This window comes from Nyctereutes procyonoides, unplaced genomic scaffold (assembly GCF_905146905.1).
Source record: "Nyctereutes procyonoides isolate TBG_1078 unplaced genomic scaffold, NYPRO_anot_genome, whole genome shotgun sequence".
Taxonomy (NCBI): domain Eukaryota; kingdom Metazoa; phylum Chordata; class Mammalia; order Carnivora; family Canidae; genus Nyctereutes; species Nyctereutes procyonoides.
Genome location: NW_026575051.1, coordinates 40,105,574 through 40,132,656, shown reverse-complemented (window position 1 = coordinate 40,132,656; position 27,083 = coordinate 40,105,574). Strand labels below are relative to the sequence as shown.

General features: G+C 34.3%; 1 protein-coding gene and 1 pseudogene across 4 annotated transcripts in view; both read left to right on the top strand.

Annotated features, from left to right (window-relative positions):
* PHIP (pleckstrin homology domain interacting protein) overlaps positions 1-27,083 on the top strand; it is a 131,865-nt gene that overhangs the window by 20,154 nt on the left and 84,628 nt on the right. For 3 of the 4 annotated variants that reach the window (XM_055329686.1, XM_055329684.1, XM_055329688.1), the window contains exons 7-8: positions 14,303-14,463; positions 26,833-27,054. In XM_055329686.1, coding sequence (XP_055185661.1) covers positions 14,303-14,463; positions 26,833-27,054 — 383 coding nt within the window. Of the gene's footprint in view, positions 1-3,806; positions 4,016-14,302; positions 14,464-26,832; positions 27,055-27,083 lie in introns of those variants that run through there. The other variant, XM_055329687.1, reaches the window with a different exon arrangement.
* LOC129512466 (putative high mobility group protein B1-like 1) lies at positions 19,674-20,259 on the top strand (annotated as a pseudogene).

The following is a 27,083-nucleotide window of genomic DNA, read 5'->3' as shown; positions in this document are numbered from 1 at the left end:
TGTAGGCTATCATCTTGTGCATTATAGGGTGTTGTATCTGCCTCCCTGCATGTACTCAGTAAATGCTAGTACTCCTCACCCCCTGTCCCCTGCAGTTGTGACAACCAAAAAATGTCTCCAGACATTCCCAAATGTCCCTGGGGCACAACTGCCTCCAGTTGAGAACTCTAAAGTTCTAAATGCATATGTGGTCATGTCACGTCTCTTTTCCCTCACTAACTTTGAATAGTCTTAACCATATAATGTGGCTTACAAAGTTGACCTTTTCCCCCTTTCCTACCTTTTCCTCCTCACCTGTACCTGTGCTCTAGTTTTGTATAACTCTTTGGCAGTTTCTAATAGCCAGCTGAACTCTTTGTGCACATGTTTTATTTCTCTCTGCAATTTTTTTTCCATCGGTTCTATGAATACTAATACTTCAAAATTTCAGTGTCTGCTTATACTTCTCTCTTCTATAGCTTTTGTCACATAGTTGTGTCTATTTATTTCCTTTTCCTTTTCTACTATACTGTTAGGGCCTGGATGATAGAGATTGTTTCATTGCTCTTTATAGACTCAACTCCTCAGCATTAGTAAATATTAAATGAAGAGATTGTTGGTAATTGATGAACTGGAATGGGACAAGAAAAGTTCAGAAATGGGTAGGCAGTAAAAAAATGGAATAAATGGTTGGAAGAAGAGAGACACTTGGTCTAAGGATGGCTTTGAATTAAGGAAAAAACCCAGAAACTTGTTTTGTGTTGTTTTTTTATTTTAAGATTTTATTTTTGAGAGCACTAGCAAGGGGAGGGGCAGAGGCAGAGGGAGAGGAAGAAACAGACTCTGCTTGAAAGGCTCAGTCCCAGGATTTCCAGATCACGACCTGAGCCAGAGGCAGACATTGAACTGAGTGAGCCACCCAGGTATCCCCTCAGAAACTGGATTTTAAGAAATTAAAATTTATTAATGAATTGGCTTATCAGTTTTTTACACTCAGGATGTTAAAACCTGTACCTGTGTGATTTAAGGACCAAGTCTTGACCTTAATCTCAGTGCATCCTTACCCTGTTTTATTTGTTGTCTGCTTTTAAATCCTGTTTCGTCTCTCCTAGTCCTTGATGTAAATTGTGAGAATTGAACTTGAATTCAATCTCAGGGCAAGAGAACCAAAGTGGTCAGCTGCTTTCCAGTCCTCCAGAATCTCTTGGTGGGTGGGGGGGGGGGCGAGAATCCTACCAATCTGTTATCTAGCTTCTAATTAATTTTCTGTGGAAAAGATACGTGAATGTGTATTAAACATAACAGCATTTACTTTCAAAAAAATTAATCTCAGGTAGTGTCTTTTCTCCAATCTATTTACCCATTTTATACCTGTTTTCAGATACAATTTACTCTGTGTTTGCCTATAATAAACAGCCTTAGTTCGATAATAAATGACATGGGTGGAGGAAGACTAAAAGAAGAGACTTAGGTACTCTAAAGCTGGTTTTATTTTTTTATTTTTTTATTTTTTTTGACATTTTTTTTAATTTATTTATTTATGATAGTCACAGAGAGAGAGAGAGAGAGAGAGAGGCAGAGACATAGGCAGAGGGAGAAGCAGGCTCCATGCACCGGGAGCCCGATAATGGGATTCGATCCTGGGTCTCCAGGATCGCGCCCTGAGCCAAAGGCAGGCGCCAAACCGCTGCGCCACCCAGGGATCCCCTAAAGCTGGTTTTAAAGTTAAATTTGGATATTTAATGGATCTTTATCTTGTGGAAAAGGTTTTAATATATTAAATTAAAGCAATCTTTGCTAATTGCCTGTTTGTGTTTTTCTTACATTTACCATATTAGCAAAGTAAACTTTTTATCTCTAGGTTTTCCAGATCTCATCTTATTTGTTATTTTGTATATGTAGTTCATATCTTTGTTTTACTTGTTGCTTCTTTCATTTTACTTGTTTCTATGGCAAGGTTGCTGTTTTGGTGGGTGGAGATAACAAGTACTGAGGAACCTGATTCTTAAAAATGTGTGAGTGTTAAGGAAACGGTTTTGCCTTGAAAAATAGCTTTACTACACAAGAATCCAGTTCACACTGAGAAGCTTATGCATGCAGAGAAGTCTTAGATCTCATCTACATTTATAGTTTTCTCTGAGAAAACTAGTTTGAACAATGACAGCAAAGTTTCATGTAAAATTAAATTATAAATTTTAGTCTGCTTTAGTTTAGATGTGTGGCCTTAGGCAAATTATTTAATTTTTTAGCCTCTCAACTTCCTCACTTGTAAAATAGGGATAATACCTACCATACTTGGTAATTTGGAAACTTAATAGCAAAGTAAGGCACAAAATAGACTTTAACAATAAATGTTACTTTCTGTCCTTTCTTCCTATAATTTTCATTTAATTATTTTGCTCATAAATCTTGAGTGCATTTTTTGAAGAAAAAGTTCTTATTCTTTTTTATTTTCACTGTTATGTTTTGACATATTTCCAATATTTGACTTATTCTGCAGTTGGTTCTTAACATATTTGGCACTGGGCTAAGATCTGGAAGTTACAGGGTTAATTTTTTTCCTCATATGAGTATACTTCTTACATAACTATTAGAAATACTGTATATTATTATAAATCTCTAAGATTTAACATTTGACACCTAATTCAGTGAATTAAAAGATTATAATAATCTGTGGTTTCTTTTCTGTTCATTTATCCTTTGCCTAATATTCTGTTAAGTCTTGTGCCATTTTGCCCTCAACTCAGTCCACGCTTTATCTTTAGTTAGGCATCTGTTCATCACTTACTTAAATTCATTTGTTTTGATCTGTTATTCTCTCAGTGACCGTTTTTTTCTTTCAGAACTCATTTTCTTCTACCGTTTACTTCTGTTTTTCTGGTCTTAATAGTTTTCTAATTTGTGTTCAATCATTTCTGACTTAGCTGTATTTTGGAGTTTTTATTTTTTGGTCTTGGCATCTACGTTTTAATCTGTCCTCTGAATGATACTTATTTACCTTTGTTTTTTTCTATTATACTGTTAGGACCTGGAGGATAGAGATAATGTTTTGTTGCTCTTTATGGACCCAACTCCTCAGCATTCGTAAATATTAAATGAAGAGGTAGTTAGGTAATTGATGTAATTAATGAAGGGGATGGGTGAGAAAAGTTAAGAATGATGTTCATATTTCCATTTGGCAGAGGCTTTGTTTTTGTTTTTTTAATTCTCTCTTCCCTACTCTTCTCCCATCTCCAGCTTCCCTACTTCCTTCTTTTTTGCCTTCTAAGAACAGGTAGCTATGAGAAGCTCCTAGGACTCACTGCATTTTTGTTTTAAGGGAAATAAAGTTAATGTTCATTGTGCCAAAGTACCAAATTTATAAAATAGACATTATTGTTTATATTTTTCCTTTGCTTAAATTTCTTTTCAAATTTATGATTGACCAAAAAAGGGGGAACACTTTGAAGAATGGCATTTACGTAGGTGAGTTCAAATTGTTGCTCTTATAGCTGTGCTTTATTTATTATTTATTTATTTATTTATTTATTTATTTATTTATTTATTTATTTATAACGAGGGGAAGTTCTTTGTAAGGTCATAGTTGTGATGAGAGGTATCATCTGTGCCCCTTGTCCTCCTGTTGTGATGTGTCTGGCAAGCAGTTGCAGTAGTAATTAGCAAGCACTAGCCATCCATTACCCCTTTTAGTTTGTGTTCCCTATTTTTCCTAATTACTTATTGGATTTGATGTTGAATTTCATATCTATATAAGTGAAGCAAATTATCTGATTTTCTTCATAAAGTCTCTGACTTTTTATTTTTAATTTCTTCAGGGAACATTTGAAATTAAGGATTGAACATCTTCCTAGACATCTTGAAACTGGGAAGTCCATGATCAGGCTGAGTAGATGTTTATATAAACAGAGCAGTAATTTATTCAGCTCCTTAAGGAAGACACAAGGGGAAAAATGATTTTCCATAAAAGTCTTTAAAAATAAAAGAAAAACTGTTCAGTAAGATTTACTTTTATAACATGAAGATTTGATTGTTTAAGGTCAGTATAAATGTTAGTATATAATACCTTCAAGTTTACAAATATTTGTCTTGTTTGCTTTTCATAGCAACACTGCAAGATACCCTCATTATATTGAAGAAACTGAACCTTAAGAGATAGTGACCAACTCAGTTATATCCTTGGTTATTTTGTTTCTGATCTTATATGCAATTAATTTTATGTCATGTTTATTTAGCACCTTTTTGCCTTCTCTGTGAAATTCTTTATGCATTAGCCTTGTACTACCCATGTCCATTTATTGATTAGGTATAGGAACCTTGGAATTGTGCTTCAGAATGTGAATTTTACAAAGAGTAAAATGTGGTGTGTTCTTTAAAGTTTATCTCTTACCAGATAAATGCTTAGTTTGAGAGAAAATCAGTTTTTGAGAAAGACTTTAGAATCTTGTTGGCAAACTATTTTTTTTTTTTATAATGAAATTTTGTTTTTTGAACCCTTTGATTTCTTTTGCAAAATCGGCTTTTGCTTTTAGTTATATCCCTTCTGAACTCTTCTCATTGTGGTCAAGAGATAAAACTGCAGTTGGTTATCCTAAAGCAAATCTTACATTATTCCCATTTCTTTTTCCTTCAAAACCTTCAGCTTACTGTTTTTGGGAAATAGTCCAGAATGCCTGACCATAGCTTAGAAAGTACTCTGCAGTCTGCCCCCCTACCATCCCATCCCTTCTCTTGACACTTGCTCCTCTGTGTGCTAGGCATATTTGACTTCCTTACGTAGCTTGAATACTATCTTCTTTCCAGCCTCGGACCATTGCACATGCTCTTGCCTCAGCGTAGAATGTGCTCCCTTCCTAACAGCGTTCTTTGGCTGTTCCATATTCAGGTCTTAGTTTAAATGTCCATTTTTCAGAAAAGCCTGACTCACTGATATCCAATCCCTCCTTCCCCTACCATATATTTAGGACCCTCTGCTGTATATTTCAAGATTTTTCTGAACACTTTTTTTGCTGACACTTCTTGTTGTAAGTCCTTGTTTCATGTCTGTCTTCCCTGAGACTGCAGTCTCCATGAGGGTAAGTACTGGTACTGTGTCTTTTCTTTTTCTTTGTTAGATCCCTTAGTTCATACTTGGCCCTTGTAGGTGCTGTATAAATGCTTGTTGATTTAAAATTGAATGATTAAAATGTTTGGCATAAAACCATATAACTTTTAAAGAATGAATTTTTATTAAGATTAGTATAAAAACTTAAAAATATTTAGAACTGATAATGTTATACCATTTTATTATTTTCTGATTGAAGTAGTATTAGACTAGTTTCCAAAAAGAAAAGAGGAGGAAGAATAATACAAATCAAGTAATTTTACAACTCTAGCAAATTATCTTAGTAATTGTAATGTCTGTGTTTTGGGAGTTCTTTTGCTTGTGCTTGTTACGTACTTGGTTCATGAGATTTTTTTGCTTTAACTCTTGGAATTATCTACTTACTGTATTTTATTTCAGTATTTGCATTCTCCTTTTTAGATCTTATTTATCTTTCTGATATCCCCTAAATCTCAAAAATATGATGTGTTTCATAACAGAAGGTACAGCTAAAGACCAAATTAAGCATGTAGAGATTTGGAGGGTAGCTACTGTGCATTATAATTATTTTAGTTACAGTACTAAAATAAAGAGAAACTCTCCTGGTCCTGTGTTGCCCAGGTGATTATTTTTCTTTTCTGTTCTCTCTTGCCTTCCCCCTTTTTTGTGGACAAAAGGTTGTTTATAGGATTATCCTTATAATGTTGCAACCCCCTTCTACTTTAACTGAAGTTGGGAATTTTGTTTGTTATAATAGTGGTGATTTATTTGTCCTGTTCTTGTGTTGGTTGGTTGCTGGTTACTGGTGCAGGATGACATAAGGACTGGATGATAGTATGGAAATAAGCCAGTCTGTGTTTAATTATTTCCCAGATGAGATAATCTGACCCTCAAATTATGAATATTTAGTGGTTAATCCCTACTAATGTCTATGTTAGTAACCCCAGTTGAATTATTGCCGCAGGCTTTTCAATTGTGGCTCTACATTAGTTAAATGTTAAAAAAATTCCTTCTTATATGAATTCTTCCCAAATAATTGAACCTACATAATCTTTGATATATTTCTCTTTTACCTTAAAAATTTAGTGGGATAGATTTTAGAAGCAAAACTTATAAACAAAATTGATGGCTCTTTTTATTATTTTATGGCTTTTGAATCAAACCAGATGTGAATTCTTTATAGCTTATCATTCAGTCCATTGTAAAATTGGCAGTGGTTATTGTCTGTTTTATGGTATACAATTCTGATACTTCAATATGCTTTGTTTTGAGTGTTTCTTTTTTTATGATTAAATAAATTTAAATTTCCTTACATCTTTATCTTTGGGCCTATTTTTCTCAGTCTTTGAATTTAAATTAATCTCTTTAGACAGTTTAGATTTTTCATATTGCTCTCTTGAGTTCCTTCAGGTAGACTGAGCTATACTTTATTTAATTGAAAAATTAACCAGAATAAACAGATGCTCAATAGAGAAAACTTGGAAAACAGAGAATGGCTCAAAAATCAGTCTGTCTCTGGTTATCTACTATTAATAGTTTGGCATATTTTCTTCTACTCTTTTTTTTTTTTTTTTTTTTTAATATCTGTTTACTTAGTAAGAGTGTGCTCTTTGGGGTCAGACTGCCTGAATTCAAACCTGGGCTTCACCTCTGTCTTTCAGTTTCCTTACTGGTAAGGAATATCCCCTTATTGGGGATAATAGTAGTACATACTTTAAAGGATGGGTGAAATTAAATGAGAATTTATGTAAAGTGCCTGGTGTGTACTAAAGCCCTCAGTAATATTAGCCATTATTTTCCAAATCAGCTACACATCATAATAGTGTTCAATAGCCATTTTTTTCCCACATTAGGTATTATGTTATATTTTGACATTTACCCACATTGTTATTTGAAGCAGGTAAAACTTTTTCTATCATTAGATTCTTGAAGTCCTTCTGGTAAGACCCTCTCTAGCTATATGTCCTGGTTTCTCTTTTCTCTTCATAGCTATTTTCTCCAGATATTTGATTCCTGACTTTAGCATAACTTCTCCTTTTGAGATGTATATGGCTATTTTTTGTGACCCCTTAATCATAGACTCCTTTTCATTAGAACATTTTTGTGGTTCTTTAAAATGAATAAAGTTTTATGTATCAAATACCTTAGACCACACAATACATTTGTCTAATGGAAATTTTGAGATCACCAACACCACAAATAGGCAATTTTTTGGACTTGTGATGAATTTGGAAGGCAGTTTGCCTTCTGAGTGCCTGGTCATGGATCAGGCATTATTTTGTTGAGAAAACTAATTATTGTCTAGCAATAAAGCAGTTTGGAATTTGTTTTCATGTGGTCTTGCTTCCCTGTTTATTGCCAGTTTTGTAGTTCACTCAAATTTAGTTTTATAGGTTTTCAGACTCTTGTTTTATAGTTATGAGTTACTAATTTTACATTTAGAAAGCCTTTATTAACACAGATCATGGAGATTAAAATGAAACCTAGATGCTGATTATCCAGAATTCACTCTTTTCTGCTTTTTGAACTGTTTGTGTGGTTATTAATTAATTGTAACTACCTTTGCATTTTACTTAAATCCTGGGAGCTTTCCAAGCATTTTTTGTTAACCAGAATTACAGAATAGAATTAGTCAAAATATAGTACGAAATGAATTTAACAAGAAACAGTTAAAATCATCTTATAAAATACTCTGATATTTTATCTGAGTACCTCTTTAAGAAAAGAGCCCAAGTTGTACTGAGATACCTGCTGAGTTATATAGTCTGTCTGCCCTTGCTTCTTCATCTACTTTTTCTCTTGTCACAGAAATTAATTCTTTGGGATTTGGAATCTACAGCCACATGCTTCTCCTTGCATTCGTTATGCCACCAGCAGGGCTTTACTTTCATGAGCTGGCAGAAGTTGCACACAATTGTTCTGGGGCCTTCCAGTTTAGATTGTTAAGGGAAGACAGCTTTCCTTCTGGAATAGACATTGTATAGCATGCTTTACTGTTCTTTGTTAAAAAATAATAATAATAACAAACCCCAGAAAACTAACCTCTGCATTTTTGTTAATTTATAGTAATTTACATTTTTTCCAACTCATCTTTTTTAGCAATGGTTAATTTTAATCTTCGATAATTTACTGCGATTGCACCATATATTCTTGTCCATATTACAAAGTATCTAGCAGAAGGAGAAAAAATTCTAAACATTTTGGAGGGAAGTGATAATACTTTTGCTTCAGTTCTTTTTTGTTTGCAGAGATTTTACCATGTATTTTCAAATGTCCTCAAAATTATAGCTACTGAGGTTATTGCAGATGCTCTTTCTTGGCAGCTACCCATTTTTTCCTTTTGAAACTTGGTTCAACTAATACAGATTTATATACAGATTTCTCTTGTTTCAGATGATACAGATTTGTATAGTGAGGAAAACTAAGATAACTCTGGTTATGTTTATCTTTTTCTAAAATCATCTCTACTGAAAACTTGATCCCAGCTATAGGAAGAAAGCATCAATGTTTCTAGATAGAAAGATGTCAGTTATTCATAAGTAGATGAAATTAACCTTAAATTTCCAAAAATAATTATTTTTTTAACTTCTCAGCAATCTTCAAATAAAATAATAATCAGACTGAGACACTTAAAAATGGATGCATATGATGAATAGCCAAATAAATATTAAAACATCATTAGTTACAAAATTAAAATTTTGGTGCAGTCAGTGATCTAGCACAGAATATACAAATAAAATAATTTAATCACAATTTAGTGGGCTGAAGAAGGATTAATAAATGAAAAGTCTGGAACAAACGGTTATTTAGGGAAGAAAAAAATGTCTTTAGAGATTTCACCCCAGTATATACTAAAACTCCAGATAAATTAAGGAGTTAAATGAGAACTTTAAACCACAAAGAGAGGGATCCCTGGGTGGCGCAGCGGTTTAGCGCCTGCCTTTGGCCCAGGGCGCGATCCTGGAGACCCAGGATCGAAACCCATGTCGGGCTCCCGGTGCATGGAGCCTGCTTCTCCCTCTGCCTGTGTCTCTGCCTCTCTGTCTCTCTCTCATTCTGTGTGACTATCATAAATAAATAAAAAAATTAAAAAAAAAAACCACAAAGAGGTAAAAGAAACTAAGTGGATATTTATTGTACTGTTGGCTGGTTGGGCAGACTTTTTATATTAAATCAGAAGTTATTTTAAAAAGGAAAAAATACTGATAAAAGTGAAATTTGTGAAATTGTGAGATGTCAAAGAACAGCATAATTTGAAAGTCAAGTATATTGTGGAAAATGTTTCTAGAAAGTTGACAGAGAAACTTCCTGAAAGTCCTCAGAGTATCTGGTTTGAACACAGGTCAAATTTGGAGGCCAACTCTTACTTCACAAAGGAATACAGGGAAGTCTTCGTAAAATTTTTTAAATGACTAAGTGATAAAATTATAGATTTTTCTTCTTTCATTTATGTTATTTTCTACACTGTTATTAAAAAAATCAGTTCTTGAAAAATAAGTATAAACTGGGGAAAAGTGACTTGGGGGATTTAATTTATTGTCCTTATATTTAGAGAAGTAATGGATATGAATCCACTGGTTAGATATTATATAGTTACATCTAGCATTAAGAAATTGTGTGCCTGGGATTCCTGGGCATGATTTTGGAATTCCGGGATCGAGTTCCGCATCAGGCTCCCTGCATGGAGCCTGCTTCTCCCTCTGCCTGTGTCTCTGCTTCTCTCTCTCTCTCTCTCTGTGTGTGTCTCTTGTGAATAAATAAATGAAATCTTTAAAAAAAAAAAAATTGTGTGCCTTTTGTTTATCTCTAATAGTTCTGTAGACTTGTACACATAGACTTTGTCTCAAAGACTGTTTTGAATGATTTGCTGTAGGTAACAGTTTTCATCATTTTGTTCCTTTTCTGTCTTCAAATTTTATTTATTTACTTTCACTTATTTTTAAAAAAGATTTTATTTGAGAGAGAGCGTGTGCGCACGTGTGTGGGAGAGGGAGGGAAGAGCAGAGGGAGAGGACAGACACAATCATGCTAAGCCCCAACTCCGTCCCTAGACCCAGAGATCATGATTTGAGCCAAAATCAAGAGTCCATCGCTTAACCGCTAAGCCACCCAGGCACCCCTCTTCAAATTTTAAAAAGACTGATGTATTTCAAATGGGTAACAGTGATTTCTTAAATGTTTACTTACTGTTCTGTTTATTAGGATATTGAGTAAAATATGTTTACTTTTCTCTTTCCCTCCAGATTAAATCTTTTTTAGCAGAGCAGTTGAAATGAAGAACTATTTAGAGATATTTTGGATATATAATCTGTTCAATAAAGAAATCCATTTTTGTTTTATCCCTTAAATATAATTGTTTTATTATATGTGTAATTTATTCATAAAATTCACCAAATACATTCTGATCATCTACTGAGTGCCAGTCATCATTGTCAGCTTTTTTAAGTAATCTAAGGACAAAAAAGACAAAATCTGCAACATATGGAGCTTTTATATAAATTCTAGTTGGGGAGGTATAGACAGGATATAAACAGTGAACATATGACCAAATAAATATTATAACATCAGTTGATAAGTGTAAGAAAAAGAACGAATACAGAGCTAAATAAAGGGGGGGGAACAGGCGTTAAAGGTGAGTGATGGTAGGAAATGAGTTGCAATTTTCAATGGACTGATCAGGTTAGGCTTCATTGAGAAGTGACAGAAATCTGAAAAAAGACTTTGAGCGGGTCGAAGAATTAGCTATATGTGGGGAGTATTCTGGCTGAAGGGAACAGCCAGTGCAGAGACCCTACATTAGGAGGATTCCTCCTGTGTTGTGAGAGTGGGGGAGAGTGGCTGGAGCAGACCAAGTAAAAGGGTCTCAAGTAGCAAGGAAATAAGAGAGGTAATGAGAGATAAGATTATGCATGGCCTTGGTAGGCTTGATGTGTAAGGAATTTGGTATTGTGAATGAAATGAAGATCATTGTAGTTTGATCACAGGAGTGTTGTTACAAAGCAACCAATTAGGTTGCTTTTGAAATTCACTACAGTCTTACTAGCAGAGGTGACATTTTTAACTGGCGTTAGATAGTAAGAAAGAATTTGCCAAGTGAAGGAAGATAGAAATTTGCTTTGGCAGGCTTAATTTAAGAATACTTCCCATCACCATACCTAGGAAAATAAATGTACTTTAAACCCAAGTCCTATATGCTAACTTGATTTAAGGTTAAATCTATAATAATGTCATATTAGGAACTTATTCCTTTGTGACCCCTTATATCTGTTTAACCATACTCATTTTAAAAATTGATGTTCTAGTTTAATAAAATTTAAGGAGTTTCTGTAATCCAAGAGACATTTCCTTTTTACTCAAAAATCCAATTAATCTATTAACAGTTTTTTAAGAAAGTGAATAATTGCCATTTGCCTTTCTGCCATAAAACTATAGATTAAATTGAACCATCTTGTGTATCTTATTAACTAAGATTCTTTTATATACTTTTTCATTTAAAAGGTCCTATACTCAGTTGTGGGAAAAATGAATAAGACAATTTCTTTTCCTTAGGGTACTTAAGATCTGGTAAGGGAGATAGACATTATGCAAATGTATGGTAAAAGAACCTGAATTCATTGAATGAGAGTCCTAAAACATCCTCCCCTCTACCTTTGTAAAAATTTTCTGTGTGATCTGCTCAGGCCTACAAATTCAGCTTCCTCAGGTTTTCCTCAACTATTGAAGCATACTTATATTTTCTTTTCTAACTCCCTCTCAAGTTTGTCCGGCAACTTCTAAGCTGCAAATTCTACATACTATTCTCTGTAGGTTATCTTTTAGTTATTGTTACACAAGTTTGTAATTTGTCTGAAATCAAGGATATTCAGTAATTAATTTTTTTAAGATTTTATTTATTTATTTATGAGAGACACAAAGATAAAGGTAGAGACATAGGAAGAGGGAGGAGAAGCAGGCTCCATGCATAGAGCCCCATGCAGGACTCGATCCCAGGACCCTGAGCCAAAGGCAGACAGAGATACTCAACCGCTGAGGCACCCAAGGCATCCTGGATAGTCAGTAATTAATTGTTAAGCATAACAAAAGTAGTATACAACTATAGTTTTAATTACAAATGTATTTCAAATAATGTTTCTGGAAAGTTTGATTTTAAAAGTTGACTATAAAGTAGCCTTTTGAAAAAGATTTTTTTTTTTCCAATTGACTCCTATAATATTTAATCCCAGTTTAGAAAGTTTAGGGGAAAAAAGTGTTAAAGGCAGCAGCAATATTTCTCTGTTAGGTATATTTTGCTTAGAAAATACCATCAACTCAATTTTTAAATGGTCTTTATAAAAAAATTATTTAAAATTTTGACATATGTATGTGTTTGATCATTAATAGTTTTGATACTGTTTGATATTGTTTTGATAATTATCTCTAGTAATCATATTTTATACCTGAACAGTGTTAAATGTCTTTAAAAAATGTGTCATTTTGAGAATTTTGTAAATTTTGGATGAAAGGAATTAACTACATCTTAGTAACACTGTCAACATTGTGTTATTTATCATCAGTTATTTTCTTACAGAATAGACAGGTGAGTCTGAGATGTCATTGATGCTAAGTGCTTGGATAAGAACATTTGAGTCCTCTTTTGGCAAGGCAATTGATGTCTATGGGTTTTTGGGATTCTTACTCTAAATCAGTTTGGAACCAAAAAACTAGAGGATGTCTTTCACCAGGCTATTTCTGTGCATAAGGAAAAATGTATCAGATTTATTAGAAACTTAATGAATCACTGTTACTGTCTCACCAGTTTAGGCCTAAATATGCTAGTTTACAACTGTCAAAGCTTGTCTCAGTCCCAGATGTTAAAAATGGATTGTAGCATAGTTATGTACTAATAGCAAGAGGTGTATTCTATTAGAATGTAAAATAATTGGGATACCTGGGTGGCTCAGCAGCTTAGCACCTGCCTTCTGCCCAGGGCGTGATCCTGGAGACCCGGGATTGAGTCCCACATCAGGCTCCCTGCGTGGAGTCTGCTCCTCCCTCTGCCTGTGTGTCTGCCTCTTTCTCTCTCTCTCTCTCATAAATAAATAAATAAAATCTTAAAAAAAAAGAATGTAGAATAATTGATATAGTAAAAGAACATATGAATATAACATAACTATTACTTGAAATGTAATGCAGAGCATTTTTCTACATTTCTCCTCACAAGTCGACAAGATTTTTTTTTTTTTTTGCTTTTAAATATAGTTTGAGCCAAACACTTGTTGTACGTGGGTAAAATAATACTGAGATTTTTATGATATGCCATGATACTTGTATTTCATCAACTTCAGGACATAATTGCTGGGCTCTAAATCTAGATTAAATAGTATTTTGTATATATATTTAAATTCCTTTGGGACTAAATTCAAGTGAGAAGCTGTAGTGCTTACTATGCAAAGTAGATGGCAGTCACAGAAAAAAGCCTTAGATTAAAAGCAATTTTAAAAAGTATATTAAAAGGAAACTATAAATGAATAATGAACCTGCAAATCAGTCATATATTTATTGAGCACTTTCTTTGTCTATAATTATCAGAATAGAAAGTCCATTCAGTAGTAATTTAGATGGAAGAGAATATTTTGGGCTGGAGTCAGCACAGCAGGCTCTGGGCAGAAGATAAATTTCAGTCCTACCTTGAAAGATGGTTAAAATGGATGACAAAAAAGAGCTAATAGATTCTACAAAAGAAATCATTATACAGGTGTTTGGCAAGATCCCCAGTTTAATTACTTCTTAAAATAATGCAGGGAGTTATTCCTTTCTCTACATTTGTGCATAGTTTTTTTTAAACATCATATGGCGTGTCAAAGTTAATGTGTTCAAGAATTGCTGGTTGGTAAAAGTAAAAATTCCTCGATCCAGTTTTAACTGCTTTTGTAAGAAAACGTATCTCATGGGGGCATTTTAAAGAAATAATATGTAAAATGTTTTTGGTTTTTAAGAGTACTAGCAAGAGAGTAAAGAAGTCTAAAATTTAATCCTAGCTTAATATCTCACGTACTTTGTGACGTTAGTCATATAAACTGACTTTGCTTATTTGTAAAATGAGGATGATGCCTGACTTAATTCCAGTAAAACTCGGAACCATATACATTAGAAAGCATCTTTATTTTTACCAACATATGAGAAGTTGAAATACGTGAAGTCTTAAAAAATGAAAACAAAAAATTAATTTCTGAATTATACTCATTTCCCCCTTTGTCTTGGTAGCGGATACTTTGTTTTCACGGAAGCTGAATGGGAAATACAGACTTGAACGACTTGTTCCAACAGCGGTATATCAGCACATGAAAATGCATAAACGAATTCTTGGACACTTGTCGTCTGTATACTGTGTAACTTTTGATCGAACTGGCAGACGGATATTTACTGTAAGTAATTTTTGAAGTATTATCTTAATCCATATATGGCATCGAAGAAACATAGTTGAACTTGAAATAGAACTTTTGTTTCTTCTAATGAAAAACTGGATATTCAGGTAATTATTTAGCTTACTATGATAAAAGATTGTACTTGAAGTGGACTTGATCCAAGTTTGAAATATTCCTTAAAGACATGTTGTAGCACAGGCACAGTTATATAATGATGCTATATTATTGATAAATTTAACTCCCAGTATTATATCAAACATGCAGTTTAACATTTTATAAAAATATAAAAATTTCAGTTCTATACCAAGGACTTTTCTAAAGTGTGTTAAGCAAATTAGAGAAGACTATTAAATGTATCTTTTTATATTATCCTTAGTACCTCATTCTTCAGTATATTTGATATGTTTAGAGGCTCTTTGGGTTTATTTGCTGTGTTTCTTTTAACTTGTTAAATGGAGAAAAGCAGAGCTTTTCAGCTTTGAGAAAATTACTTTTGGAAAAAGTTCTATTTATTTTTAGGGGCTTTAATATTACATCCGCTAAGGATGATAGTTACTACACTATTTGTGAACTTAAAATTAAATACTACCCTGTGGGCTGAAGGTATGTATGCATTCATTCACAAAGTCCTTCATTTTCTTTCAAGTAAGAAACTGGGAAATGGAAATTAAACTGGAAATTCCTATCTCTTGTCTTTGGAGAGCAGCTGTAAATTTTACACAGTTGGGGACAATTACCGATCCCTCTTTTAAGTAAATATGCATGTAAACTGAGATTTATTTATATCTACTTGTTTATCCATATATCCCAGTCACCTGTAAAACAGCTTCAACAGCAGGATGTGGGAAAAGATTTCCATACATATCTTTTCCCTGGCTCTAATCCACTCAGACATTTGCATATCATTTCTTAGATTAGTAATCTCCTCTTTCTCCTTCTCTTATTTCCATTGTTCTCTGTGAAGCAAAATAAAAGTGAAATTTTCTGATCATTATTTCCAGAGTGGAGAACAGGTATCTACATATTTGCTAAAGTGCTTGATATATCTACTATAACAGTAATTTGTTTTCAGGGGTAATGAAAAATTATATTTCACTTTTTCAAGTTCAGTATACTACTATTTAAATTTAGTTCTCAAGGTAAATTTGGCATTTGTAATTTTTAAAAGAACTTTTTCAAAAATGTAATAAATGGAAATAATGAAAAAGAAGCATTACATTGAAGTTATAAAAATATAACTTAATTTTTGGTGTTAGTAAAGCATCTTCTGGGGATTCTTTAAAAATGGTAGGATGGTAAGCATTTGTTTGTTGTACATTATGAAACATTTTGTGTGTTTTGTGTGTGTGTATGTGTGTTTTGTTTTGAATTAGATACATAGTCTCCTTAAATTTTTTTGAAAATGCAGTGAAATAATGTGCTGTTGCTGTCTCCTGAGTTAAGTAGAGTAGGAGGTAAAGAATTGGAAGAGCAGCATTTTAAACCAGAGGATAACAAACTACTCCTGTGGGCCAAATCCAGCCTTCTACCTCTTTTTGTAATAAAATTTTATTCAAACATAAGCATGCTTAATTGTTTACGTATTGCCTGTGGTTGCTTTTGTACTACCAAATGGCAGAGTTGAGTAATTTTGACAGACTAGCACGTGTGAGTACTTATGACTGTATTTTCTAAGATAGTTATTGGCCCTGTTCTAGACATTTAATTCCTACATTTGAGACCATTTGACTTGGGGAGAAGGAATGACATGTGAAGAACAAGCTGTTTTCTATTTTTCTTTAGTTGAAGACACATATTTAAAGAGAAGAAAATAATATCTATATTATTTTATATAGGGTCCTACCAGAGTCTAAAATTGTTGATTTTTTATGTGTGGTATAATACGCTAATTGGGCCAAACTCATAGTCTTATTTGTAATTTTTTACTGGTGATTGCAGTTGTCAATTCCAAAATGTTACCACGTGATAAGAAATGCATAGATATGAAGAATACTGTTATTTAAAATTTCCTTGTATTTTTATGATTATCACCTCAAGTGGCAATAGGGTACACATGTGTTCACTGTTCATAATTAATTTCATAAAGTGGGATGGCTGCTGGGTGTTCCCTCATTTTGCTGGAAACACACTAGCTACTGACTAATGTTTTGAAAATCAGTCTCAAAAACCGATGGGATAAAGCTTTATCTTGGTTGACTAGTGAGTGATTCCTGTGATAGAGCACACTGTTATTATTTATTGGAATAACAGTTAAGTAATCAACCAGTTTTTCCTGTTTATGTGTTTGATATCTTAAGAAATCAAAGGTCTCATGTAGTGTATATGCAAGTTTTTCTTCAAAGGACAGATTCTCTTGAGTCCTTTCTGAGTAGACATAGAGGCAGTATCGATAGCACTGTGTTTAAGATCATCCACTTTGGCATTAGGTAGCTCTTAGTTCAGCTCACAGTTTTTATCACTTCCTAGCAGTGTAGTTTGGACACATTACCTGAACACTTTAATCTCCATTTTTCTCATCTCTTAAAAAAGGGAGGAGGGAGAGAAATGGTAATAATAGTACCAACCCCACAAGATTTTTGTATAATAATGCATGCAATTAGGATAGATCAAGATCTACAGTAAGCAGTCATTAAATTTTACCTCCTGCTGTTGGTTTTATAGATAGATTTAAATAAATTTTATCCATTTTGTTTCTCAACTAACATCATATTTATAAGTCCGTATTTACAAGATCCAAAATGAAGTCATTGTAATTGATAAGTGAAATTATGTATTAGTATAATTTACAAGTATTTTGTACTAGAATATTTTAATGGGTTTTTCCCAGTAAAATAATGAGAAGAACCCAGGGAAGGAGATAGCACAATTATCAAGTCAGACTTGCTTCCTCATTCTCTCTTAGTTCTTGATTTTTTTTTAACTTGGTTTTAAAATCACTGCCTCAAATAATACTTACCATAGAAAAGCAGAGTTAACGAATTCTCTCAGGAGGAAGCCATTCACTCACAATACAAAAAAGTATGTTAACCATATAAAAAAATCCTCCCTCCCCTTTTTAAAGATGTATTTATCGATTTGAGAGAGAGAGAGTGGAGGGAGGAGCAGAGCGGAGAGAGAATCTCAGGCCGACTTCCCACTGAGTGTGGAGTCTGAAGTAGGCTCCCACGACACTGAGATCGTGACCCGAGCTGAAATCAAGAGTCAGACACCCGACCAACTGACCCACCTAGGCACCACACTCCCTTATTGAAAAGATGTATCTCTCTTCAAATTAAAGCAGAAGAACATAAAATGTTCCCATAAATGCTATAAGTTCTAACTAGACACTCTTCTAGACATTTAGGATCTAGAAATGAAAGACATAGTATCTGTCCCTGGAGAGTTCACAGATTGTCAATAGACAATATTGATAGAATTGGTAAGCTTGAATGAGGCTATAAAATACTGAAGTATCATAGGCGAAGAAGTATCTAATTTAGTGTGTTGTAGGAGATGGTAAGGGAAACTTAACTAAAAGTGACACCTCAGCTGAGTTTAGGTGGATATTGCAGACTATGAAAGGCATTTATAAACCTGAAAGAGTATAGTATGTAATTTGTATTATTGAATATGGCAAAGAATAAATATGGATTATCATTAAGCAAAAACTAGAGATAGTAGTGGGGGACAAAATCATTAAGATCCTATTGGTGATATATGAAGGGGGGGGGGGTGGGTTTCTTTCCTGAAGGCGATGGAGAGAAAATGACAGATTTAGAAAGAAGAGTGAGTATAATTTCTTCTTAACAATCCCTTTGTTATTACTGTTAAGGATGGATTGAAATTAGGTCTATATATAGAGGAATTGGTGAAAAGGTTCTGTCAGTGATCCATGAAAGAAATCATCATGGCTTGAACAGAGTCACAGTGAAAATAGGGATGGAGTTAATAGATTTTAGAATCTCTAGGATTTAAGAGTTTCATTTGAGTGTAGGGAAGAATTGAGAGGGAAGAATATGGGATCACATGTTTTTAACTTGTGTGACTAGTTAGAAAATCATGTCATTTACTATGGTAGGGATTTAAGTAGAGAAATTTGTGACAGTGGACGTGTTAAATTTGAAATACTTAACCTATATAGCTAAATAGAAATGTTTAAGAGGAATTGGAAGCTCAGGAAAAAGATTAAGGCTAGAAGATTCAGCTTGGGAATCATGGAATATGGAAATTGATTATATTACCTCATAGGAGTGTGACTAACTAAAACAGGTGAAAGAAGAGTCAATAATTGAGACTGAGAGCTGCTTAGGAGGCCAGAGAAAAAGAAGTAGTGTCTTAAGAGACAAAGGATTTTACAGGATTTTACAACAGATGGAAACCTAAAGTAAATTAGAACTGAAAGGCATTTTTTGGACTTGACAAGGCGACATTGACAAAAAACAAAAAAAACTTTTAGTATTAGGGATAGGAGATGACAATGCACTGAGGAGTGATTGGGAATTGAAAAATGGAAGAGGCTTAATGCAGATTACTCTTTCAAGAAGCTTGATAACTTTAAAAAAAAAGACTTTTCTGAAAGTGCAGTACTACCACTAATCTTCGTACTTCTGTTATATTGTATCTTCCTTTTATGTTGCAGTGAATTTGTTTAGATGTCTCTTAAGTTGTGAACTTCTTAATAACAAAGACTTTTTTCTTGAACCTTTTTAGATCTGTAATGCCTCAGAGTATCTAGTATATACATTAGGGGTAGAACAAATGAATGAATCAACCAGTCAGTTAGAGAGATAAAAATGAATAACGTTCTCTTTTGCAAGAAACTAAGTCTATTAGGGGAGATACATACATATGTCTCTAAGAGTAATTCCCTTCTTGTAAGCTTCTTTTACACTGGTCTTTTTCTATACTTCAAACTTGTAAAACCCGTTTATGGCTTTGGAGCCTTTGTAACAGCTATTCCCTTTGCATCGAATTATCTTTTCCAAAATATGCCCCTGGTTGATTCCTTTATTAGCAGTCCTCTGTTGAAGCACTGCTTTCCTGAGTACCTTCCCTCTGCATACTCCACTATTGTTTACCCGAGTTAGACACTTTACTGTATTTTTCTCACAATATATATTACTTTCTGAAATTATTACTGATAAAATTTGGTTTCTGTGAGAGAACATGCTGGGGCAAGTGAGAGCCAGACAGGCACTGAGTGACTCTTTGCCTGAGAAAAATAATTAAACATGGGCAGAGGAGTTCCTGAGAAGGTGAGAGGTAAAATGTCATCATGTATAGTGTTCTTTGTGCAAACTTGTTGGGAGGAGCACTGAAGAGGCACCCAGATGCCTCATTCAGCTACTCAGAGTTTTCTGAGAAATACACAGAGAGGTAGAAGACTATGTCTGCCAAATAGAAAAATTAGAAAACATGGAAAAGGCAGATGGGACTCATTATGGAAGAGAAATGAAAACTTTTATATCCCTGTTAAGAGGAAACACAAAAATTCAAGGGTCTCAGTGCACCCAAGAGGCCTCCTTCAGCCTTTTTCTTATTTTCTTCTGAGTTTCACCCTAAAATCAAAGGAAAACATCCTAGTCTATCCATTGGTGATGTTGCAAAGAAAGTGGGAGAGATGTAGATTAACACTGCTGCAGATGACAAGCAGCCTTATGAATAGAGGATATTGCTGCCTACTGAACTAAAGGAAAGCCTGTGTGGTGGATGGGGCAGGAGATGAGGGAAGGAGTTGTCAAGGCTGAGGAGGAAAAAAAAGGAGTCATCAGGGCTGAGAAAAGCAAGAAAAAGAAGGAAAAGGAGGAAGATGAATGAGGAGGAGTAGGGCAGAATTTTTTTAATTCTTATCTGTTAAGCATTAACTACCCTATACACAACTCATTGCTTTTATTTATTTTTTTAGATTTTATTTATTTATTCATGAGAAACACAGAGAGAGAGAGAGAGGCAGAGACACAGGCAGAGGGAGAAGCAGGCTCCTGCAGGGAGCCCGATGTGGGACTCAATCCCAGGACCCCGTGATCACGCCCTGAGCTGAAGGCAGATGCTCAACCCCTGAGCCACCCAGGCGCCCCAACTCATTGCTTTTAAAAGGAAAAACTTGAAATATAGGCTGTGTAAAATTTGTTTTTAAGCTGTCGTTTGTCTTTTTTTATATAGTTAATACTATCAAATGTATCTTTATTTGGATAGTCCTGCCCAGGTGATATTTTCAGTAGCCACTAACTTTGCCTGGGATGGTATGGGGTTGTAACTTGGCATGGAAATTTAAAGCAGGTTCTTATTGGTGCACAGCAGAAACTAGTTATATATGGGGATGGTAGTTTTGTCATCTTCGGGTGTCTCCAATGGATCTAATAGGAAAGAATTATTTTCTTAACAGAATACCTCTGTAATTGCAAAAAGAAAAAAAAAGTAACAGCTGTATTGTTGACATTGTGAATGCTTCTACATAAATATAATTTTTTTTTTTTAATTAAAGAAAGTAAAATAGGGGCACCTGGATGGCTCAGTGGTTGAGTGTCTGCCTTTGGCTCTGGTCATGATCCCGGAGTCCTGGGATCGAGTCCTGAAGCAGGTTTCCCACAGGGAGCCTGCTTTTCCCTCTGCCTATGTCTCTGCCTCTTCTGAATAAGTAAATAGAATCTTAGCACTGCCTACTTAGCAGTCCTACTCTTTCTTACCAGGCCTTTTCTATACTGCTGTTTTTTACAGAATAAAGGTAAGGTAATTGTTTTGCTTCTTTGGCTTTATCCTTACATTGACAGTGATGTTTTCACCTTAAAAATAAAAATCACTGAAAATTTAGTGTCACATTTTATTTCAGAATTTAAGTAAGCTGGGATCCCTGGGTGGCGCAGCGGTTTGGCGCCTGCCTTTGGCCCGGGGCGCGATCCTGGAGACCCCGGATCGAATCCCACGTCGGGCTCCCGGTGCATGGAGCCTGCTTCTCCCTCTGCCTGTGTCTCTGCCTCTTTCTCTCTCTCTGTGTGTGACTATCATAAAATAAATAAAAATTTAAAAAAAAAAAAAAAAGAAAACTATTAAAAAAAAAAAAAAAGAATTTAAGTAAGCTAAAGCTATACATTCTTTTCATTGGGATTCTTTTTTCAGATTTTTTTAATGCTAGGTTTGACATAGACAAATGACAACATATTAATGAATACATTTTCATAATATGACAATTTTACATTATTGAAGAGTGAAACTAGTTATACACTGCTGTCTTACGTTTGCTTGGTGTTAAACATTAGCTTAATATTTAAATTTGATTTAAAAATGAATTCTGAAAAAGCATTTTCAATTTTGCACCTAGCTCATAGATTTCTTTAAACTTAATTGTGGCTAAAAATACTATAGTAACCAAAACTTGTCTGCTTAAAATTCTTCAGTAGCTACCTCACTGGGTTAAATCCAAACTCTATCTGACACCCTCTGTTAACCTTTCTCAGATAAAACCTTTTCAGCTTAATTTCTTGCTATTTCCACTTAAACTTTGTAGTCTCAACTTTTCTCACTTTGCCAGTCCCCTGTTCTAAGAGCAATATTTAGATGTTGTTGAAGAGAAATGACTACTGTGTTTTCCCCTAGGCATTGGAGCATTGCTGAAAAAAACTGGTCAGTTGAGGTTTTTCTGTATCATGCTAATTTTAGCAGAACTTTCACTTTTGCTCGCAGATTTTTTCCTTTTTTCTTATTGCTCTTATTCCACTTTATTCACTTTTTTTTAGCTCCTTTCTCTTGTTTCCCCCTTCTCTGGTTTTAGGAAATAATCCTCAGATATTTGTTAATAATTATTGCCAAGATTAGGACTCATCTAATTTCTTTCTTGTTTACTTTAAAATTGCTGTTTCTACCATATCTTTCTCCATTCTATATTTTAGAAACCTGTGTATTCCTCCAGCCAGGGCCCCTGTCTATGTTGTTCATAGGTTCAAGATTGTTCTCCCTTTCACTGTTTACATGACATTGGTTTTATTTTAGTGTCCATAACACTTTTTTTAACATTTTGATTAAAAGACTGTAATGTCCTACTCTTCGGTTTATTACTAACCGTACTTACATTTGAGGTAGCTTTGGGGAAAGAAAGTGTGTCTGTTCAAAATCTGCTCTGCATTTTATTTTTTTAAAAGAATTATTTCATCAATTTTTAATTTAACCTTCCGTATTCAATTTAAACACATGTAGGGGGGTGCCTTGGGTGGCTCAGTGGTTGAGCATCTGCCTTTGGCTCAGATCTTGATCCCAGGATCGAGGGCTCCCCACAGGGAGCCTGCTTCTCCCTCTGCCTGTGTCTCTGCCTCTCACTCTGTGCCTCTCATGAATAAATAAATAAAATGTAAAAAGTTTTTTAAACACATGTATAGTACTTTAAAAACGTTTTCCAAGTAAATTTAATTTTTCTTGTGCATCCTCAGTTGATTATTCATATGTATATATGTTTCTGGCAGTCATTTTAAAAGAACTTGGTTGAGTTTGTCAGATCATGTTAATTTTACATTCCTATAAAAATAAATTAATGATAATAAGTAATGATGCATGAAATACAAATTGTTTAGGGATGCTTTAGAGTTCTCTTTGAAATTCTGCCAGGAGTTGGGGAGGGTAGGAGTGAGGGTGGGGACAGGGTACTACTTTATAGGTCACAGAAGAAGAGAGTAAAGAGAGATTTCCCTAAAAGGTAAAAAATTTCTCTCCTGCAATTGAATGGAAGAAAAGAAAGGTCAGTTGGAATAATACATACTTGGGGAAAATGTACATAGTGCTGTTTTATTTTTGCACTTATCTAAAGAGAAAAATTATAAAATATTATATTGGTGAGATTACTAAGCAACAAAGCAATAGAAATATAATGGGACTTCTTGCTAGATTTTACTTGGTGAAAAGTCACTGAATGCTTATGTTAGATCACTGGTTGCTACTATTCTTTTCATTAGAAGCTGGTATTTTGGTCAAAAAAGGTGTTTAGTTTTTCTTTTTTCCTATTTGTTAACATGAAAACTACATGAAACATCTTCTATAGTAGAATATAAAGCAAACTCTTACATACAAACAGAACTAATTCTATCAGTACTATGAAGCATAATGAGATATCATGATTTTACTTCTGCGTATATTCTACCAGCATTAGCCTACCTAAAATATTACTTTTGTTATAAATTTATAACCTTTATTTTTTATTATTAAGTAACCTCTATTCCCCCAGCTTAGGGCTCAAACTCATAACCCCAAGATTGAGAATCTTATGCTCTACTGACTGAGCCAGCCAGGCACCCCCTGTTTTTGTTGTGAATTTAGATCAGAGCCAAATCTTGCCTTAATGTTTAGAAGATAAAGTGAATTAATTGACTTAATTTGTGAAATTTAAAGGGTTGAATAAATGAATTTAAGAATTAAATGCTTTAAAGCCATTTTTTATTCAACAAATGCCTAATGCAATTCCCATGTGCCAAGTGGTAAGTAGATGAACTTTCTGGAAGGGCACAGTCTACTACGGTTCCTTCTTTACTTTCCACAGATAGCTGAAATGTAATCCTCATCCCTTTAATTCCCCAGTTACTGTATCTCTTTTATTATTTCTATTCTGTAATAATCTGTTTTATCACTCATTCTTTCCTACTTAAACTACTTTAACAACTTTCAGATGGCCTCTGACTTTCTATCCCAATTCACACTGATGCCAACAGGATCTTTGGAAAACATAAATCTGATCCTGATAGTGACCTGCTTGATAATCTTAAGTAATCCCCATTACAAAACATTATTTCTTAGTATACTGTGAAAGAAGATTGTTCATAGTTTTTCCCTGACTCTATCCTCCTGCCTTTACCTTATACTCTGTTAGTATACAGACTTCTTGCAGTTCTCACATTCACATATTCATGCCTTTGATCAAACTTTTTTCTCTAGTTGCCATATGGGATGTTTTTGTTCTTTTTAAAATAGTAAGAATATTGCTAAAGTAAAAGTAAGAATAGGACTGCCAACAAAAGCAGTGGTGGTAATATTCCATAGCTCTTACTGTATGCCAGGCACTATCCTCACTCATTCTGTTTTTGCAACAATCTTCTGAGATAGTTATCAAAAAGGAATCTGAGGCATAGGAAACATGTAACTTGCCCAACGTTAAACATGTAGAAAGTGTTGATGCCAGGTGGTGAACTGAGACATTTGTTAATGGAGTGCTTGAAGCTTGAAGCCTGGAGTGGAGCGCTTGAAGCTGCTACACTGCATTGCCTCTTCATGTGAAAGACTGTCCAGGCATCACTGCTTCTGGATTCTTTTCCAGACTTATTTCTTAACTTCTCAGGAAAAACACACTGCTCCATTCTTTGGATCTCTTCTGATTAACAGTATAGCACTTTGGGCATATTATTACATTTGTACTTTTCTGCCTTGCTTCCTGAGGAGTGGACTACTATGTGTCTGCATCTCATCATCGTATATCTAGTGTTTGGCACATACTTAATCTCAAGGCAAATAAATAAGTGTATGAATCACTGAATTCTAAAGGTAGAAGGAACCTTAGGGATCATCCAATTTAACAACCTTGTTTTATAAATAAAAAGCCTGTGATTAAATGAATGTGGTAAGAATACTAGATTTTAGGGGCACCTGGGTGGCTCAGTGGGTTAAGCATCTGCCTTCAGCTCAGGTCGTGATCCCAGGGTCCTGGCATTAAGTCCCAAATTGGGCTCTCTGCTCAGTGGGGAGCCTGTTTCTCCCTCTTCCTCTGTGCACACGTGTGCACGCTCTATCTCGCTAATAAATAAATATTTTTTAAAAAGAATACTGGATTTTAATGTAGATAATTTACAAAGTTAAGTTTTATCACTAGTCTTTAGTGCTTAGAAACCCACTTAGGGAAGCCTGGATGGCTCAGCAGTTTAGCACCTGCCTTCGGCCCAGGGTGTGGTCCCAGGGTCCTGGGATTGAGTCCTACATCAGGCTCCCTACATGGAGCCTGCTTCTCACTCCCTGTGTCTCTACCTCTCTCTCTCTCTCTCTCTCTCTCATGAATGAATAAAAAAAAAATAAAATCTTAAAAGAAAAAAAAAGAAACCCACTTCATTTGCTTCGAAGCTTAGAAGAATGTGAGTCAATTGAGAGTATTCTAAGTACCGTTGGCAGAGTCTGGTTTAGTATAAGCATTTAACATGTTCTGTTAATACTATGTCATCATTTATATGTCATAACAGTATGAAGACTGTAACACATCTGTGTCATTTGCTTTTGTGAATCTTCTAACCACTTTCTAATGTCAGATGTAAGAGTTTTTGTTTTTTTAAGAATTAAATTGGAAAGGTTGTAACATTCCACCTTGAAACCTTTTGATAAGTTTGAATCTGGGAAATGGATATATGAGGCTAATGGCACTCTCTACTATTTTGTGCATTTAAAATCTTCCAAATAATGAAAGATAGAAAATAAGGAGAGGTTGGTAAAAAAGTATATAAATCTACAGCTATAAAACGAATAAAGGAAATTAGAAAAGAAAAAATAATAGAGCCTAGAAGTTCTGATCTCTTCTGGATTATGTGAAATTGAAATGTTTATTTGTGGATATGGGTATTCATAGAAAGCGTTTGTATCCTTTACAGTGTTTTTCTGAGCATATGCTGCTATAGCAGAGTAAATGTGTAATTTATGTATTTTTACTGACTTCATACAGATAAACTGAATTTTTTTTTTAAAAAAACCTGGCTTTGGTGATTTTATACAAAATGTATTTAGCTGAAGATCACTGATGGGAAACTCATATGTATTGTTTTTAGCTTCCTAGGAGAAAAAGTCCCAAATTAGCTTACTTTTATTACTGTATAACATAATAACATAGACAGGATTAGTCACTATTGTATATTACGTTTGTTCTATTACAATTTTGTTCTGTCACTTCAGAAGTTCAAATCTTTCACAAGATTCTGGAAAGAGGTTACTTTGGGTGCTGACTAGATCATAGGTAAACATTACTGTTAACATCCTATTTCTCCTGTTAGATTGGTGAGCACACAGGTATTTTTTTGTAAGAACAATAAAAATAGCCATGTATAGAGAATTCCTAAAACAAATATTTCATGTTTCAGTATTTTAAAATATAATTGTTGGGAAACAGACATTACAGATATAGCTTCTTATTTCTGTTGAAAATTTGTTTTAAAATTTATAGAGTTGGGACACCTGGGTAGCTCAGCGGTTGAGCATCTGTCTTTCCCTCAGGTCCTGATTCTGAGGTCTAGGATTGAGTCCCACATCAGGCTCCCTACTTGAGCCTTGTTTCTCCCTCTGCCTATGTCTCTGCCCCTCTCTCTGTGTCTTCATGAATAAATAAATATATCTTTAAAAAAAATTTATTGAGTTAATTCCATTAATACACATTTTTATTTTAAGGGTTCTGATGACTGTCTTGTGAAAATCTGGGCAACAGATGATGGGAGATTATTAGCTACTTTAAGAGGACATGCTGCTGAAATATCAGACATGGCTGTAAACTATGAGAACACCATGATAGCAGCTGGAAGTTGTGATAAAATGATCCGAGTCTGGTGTCTTCGAACATGTGCACCTTTGGCTGTTCTTCAGGGCCACAGTGCATCTATAACATCACTACAGGTAATTATTTTAATTTCTGTAAAATGTTC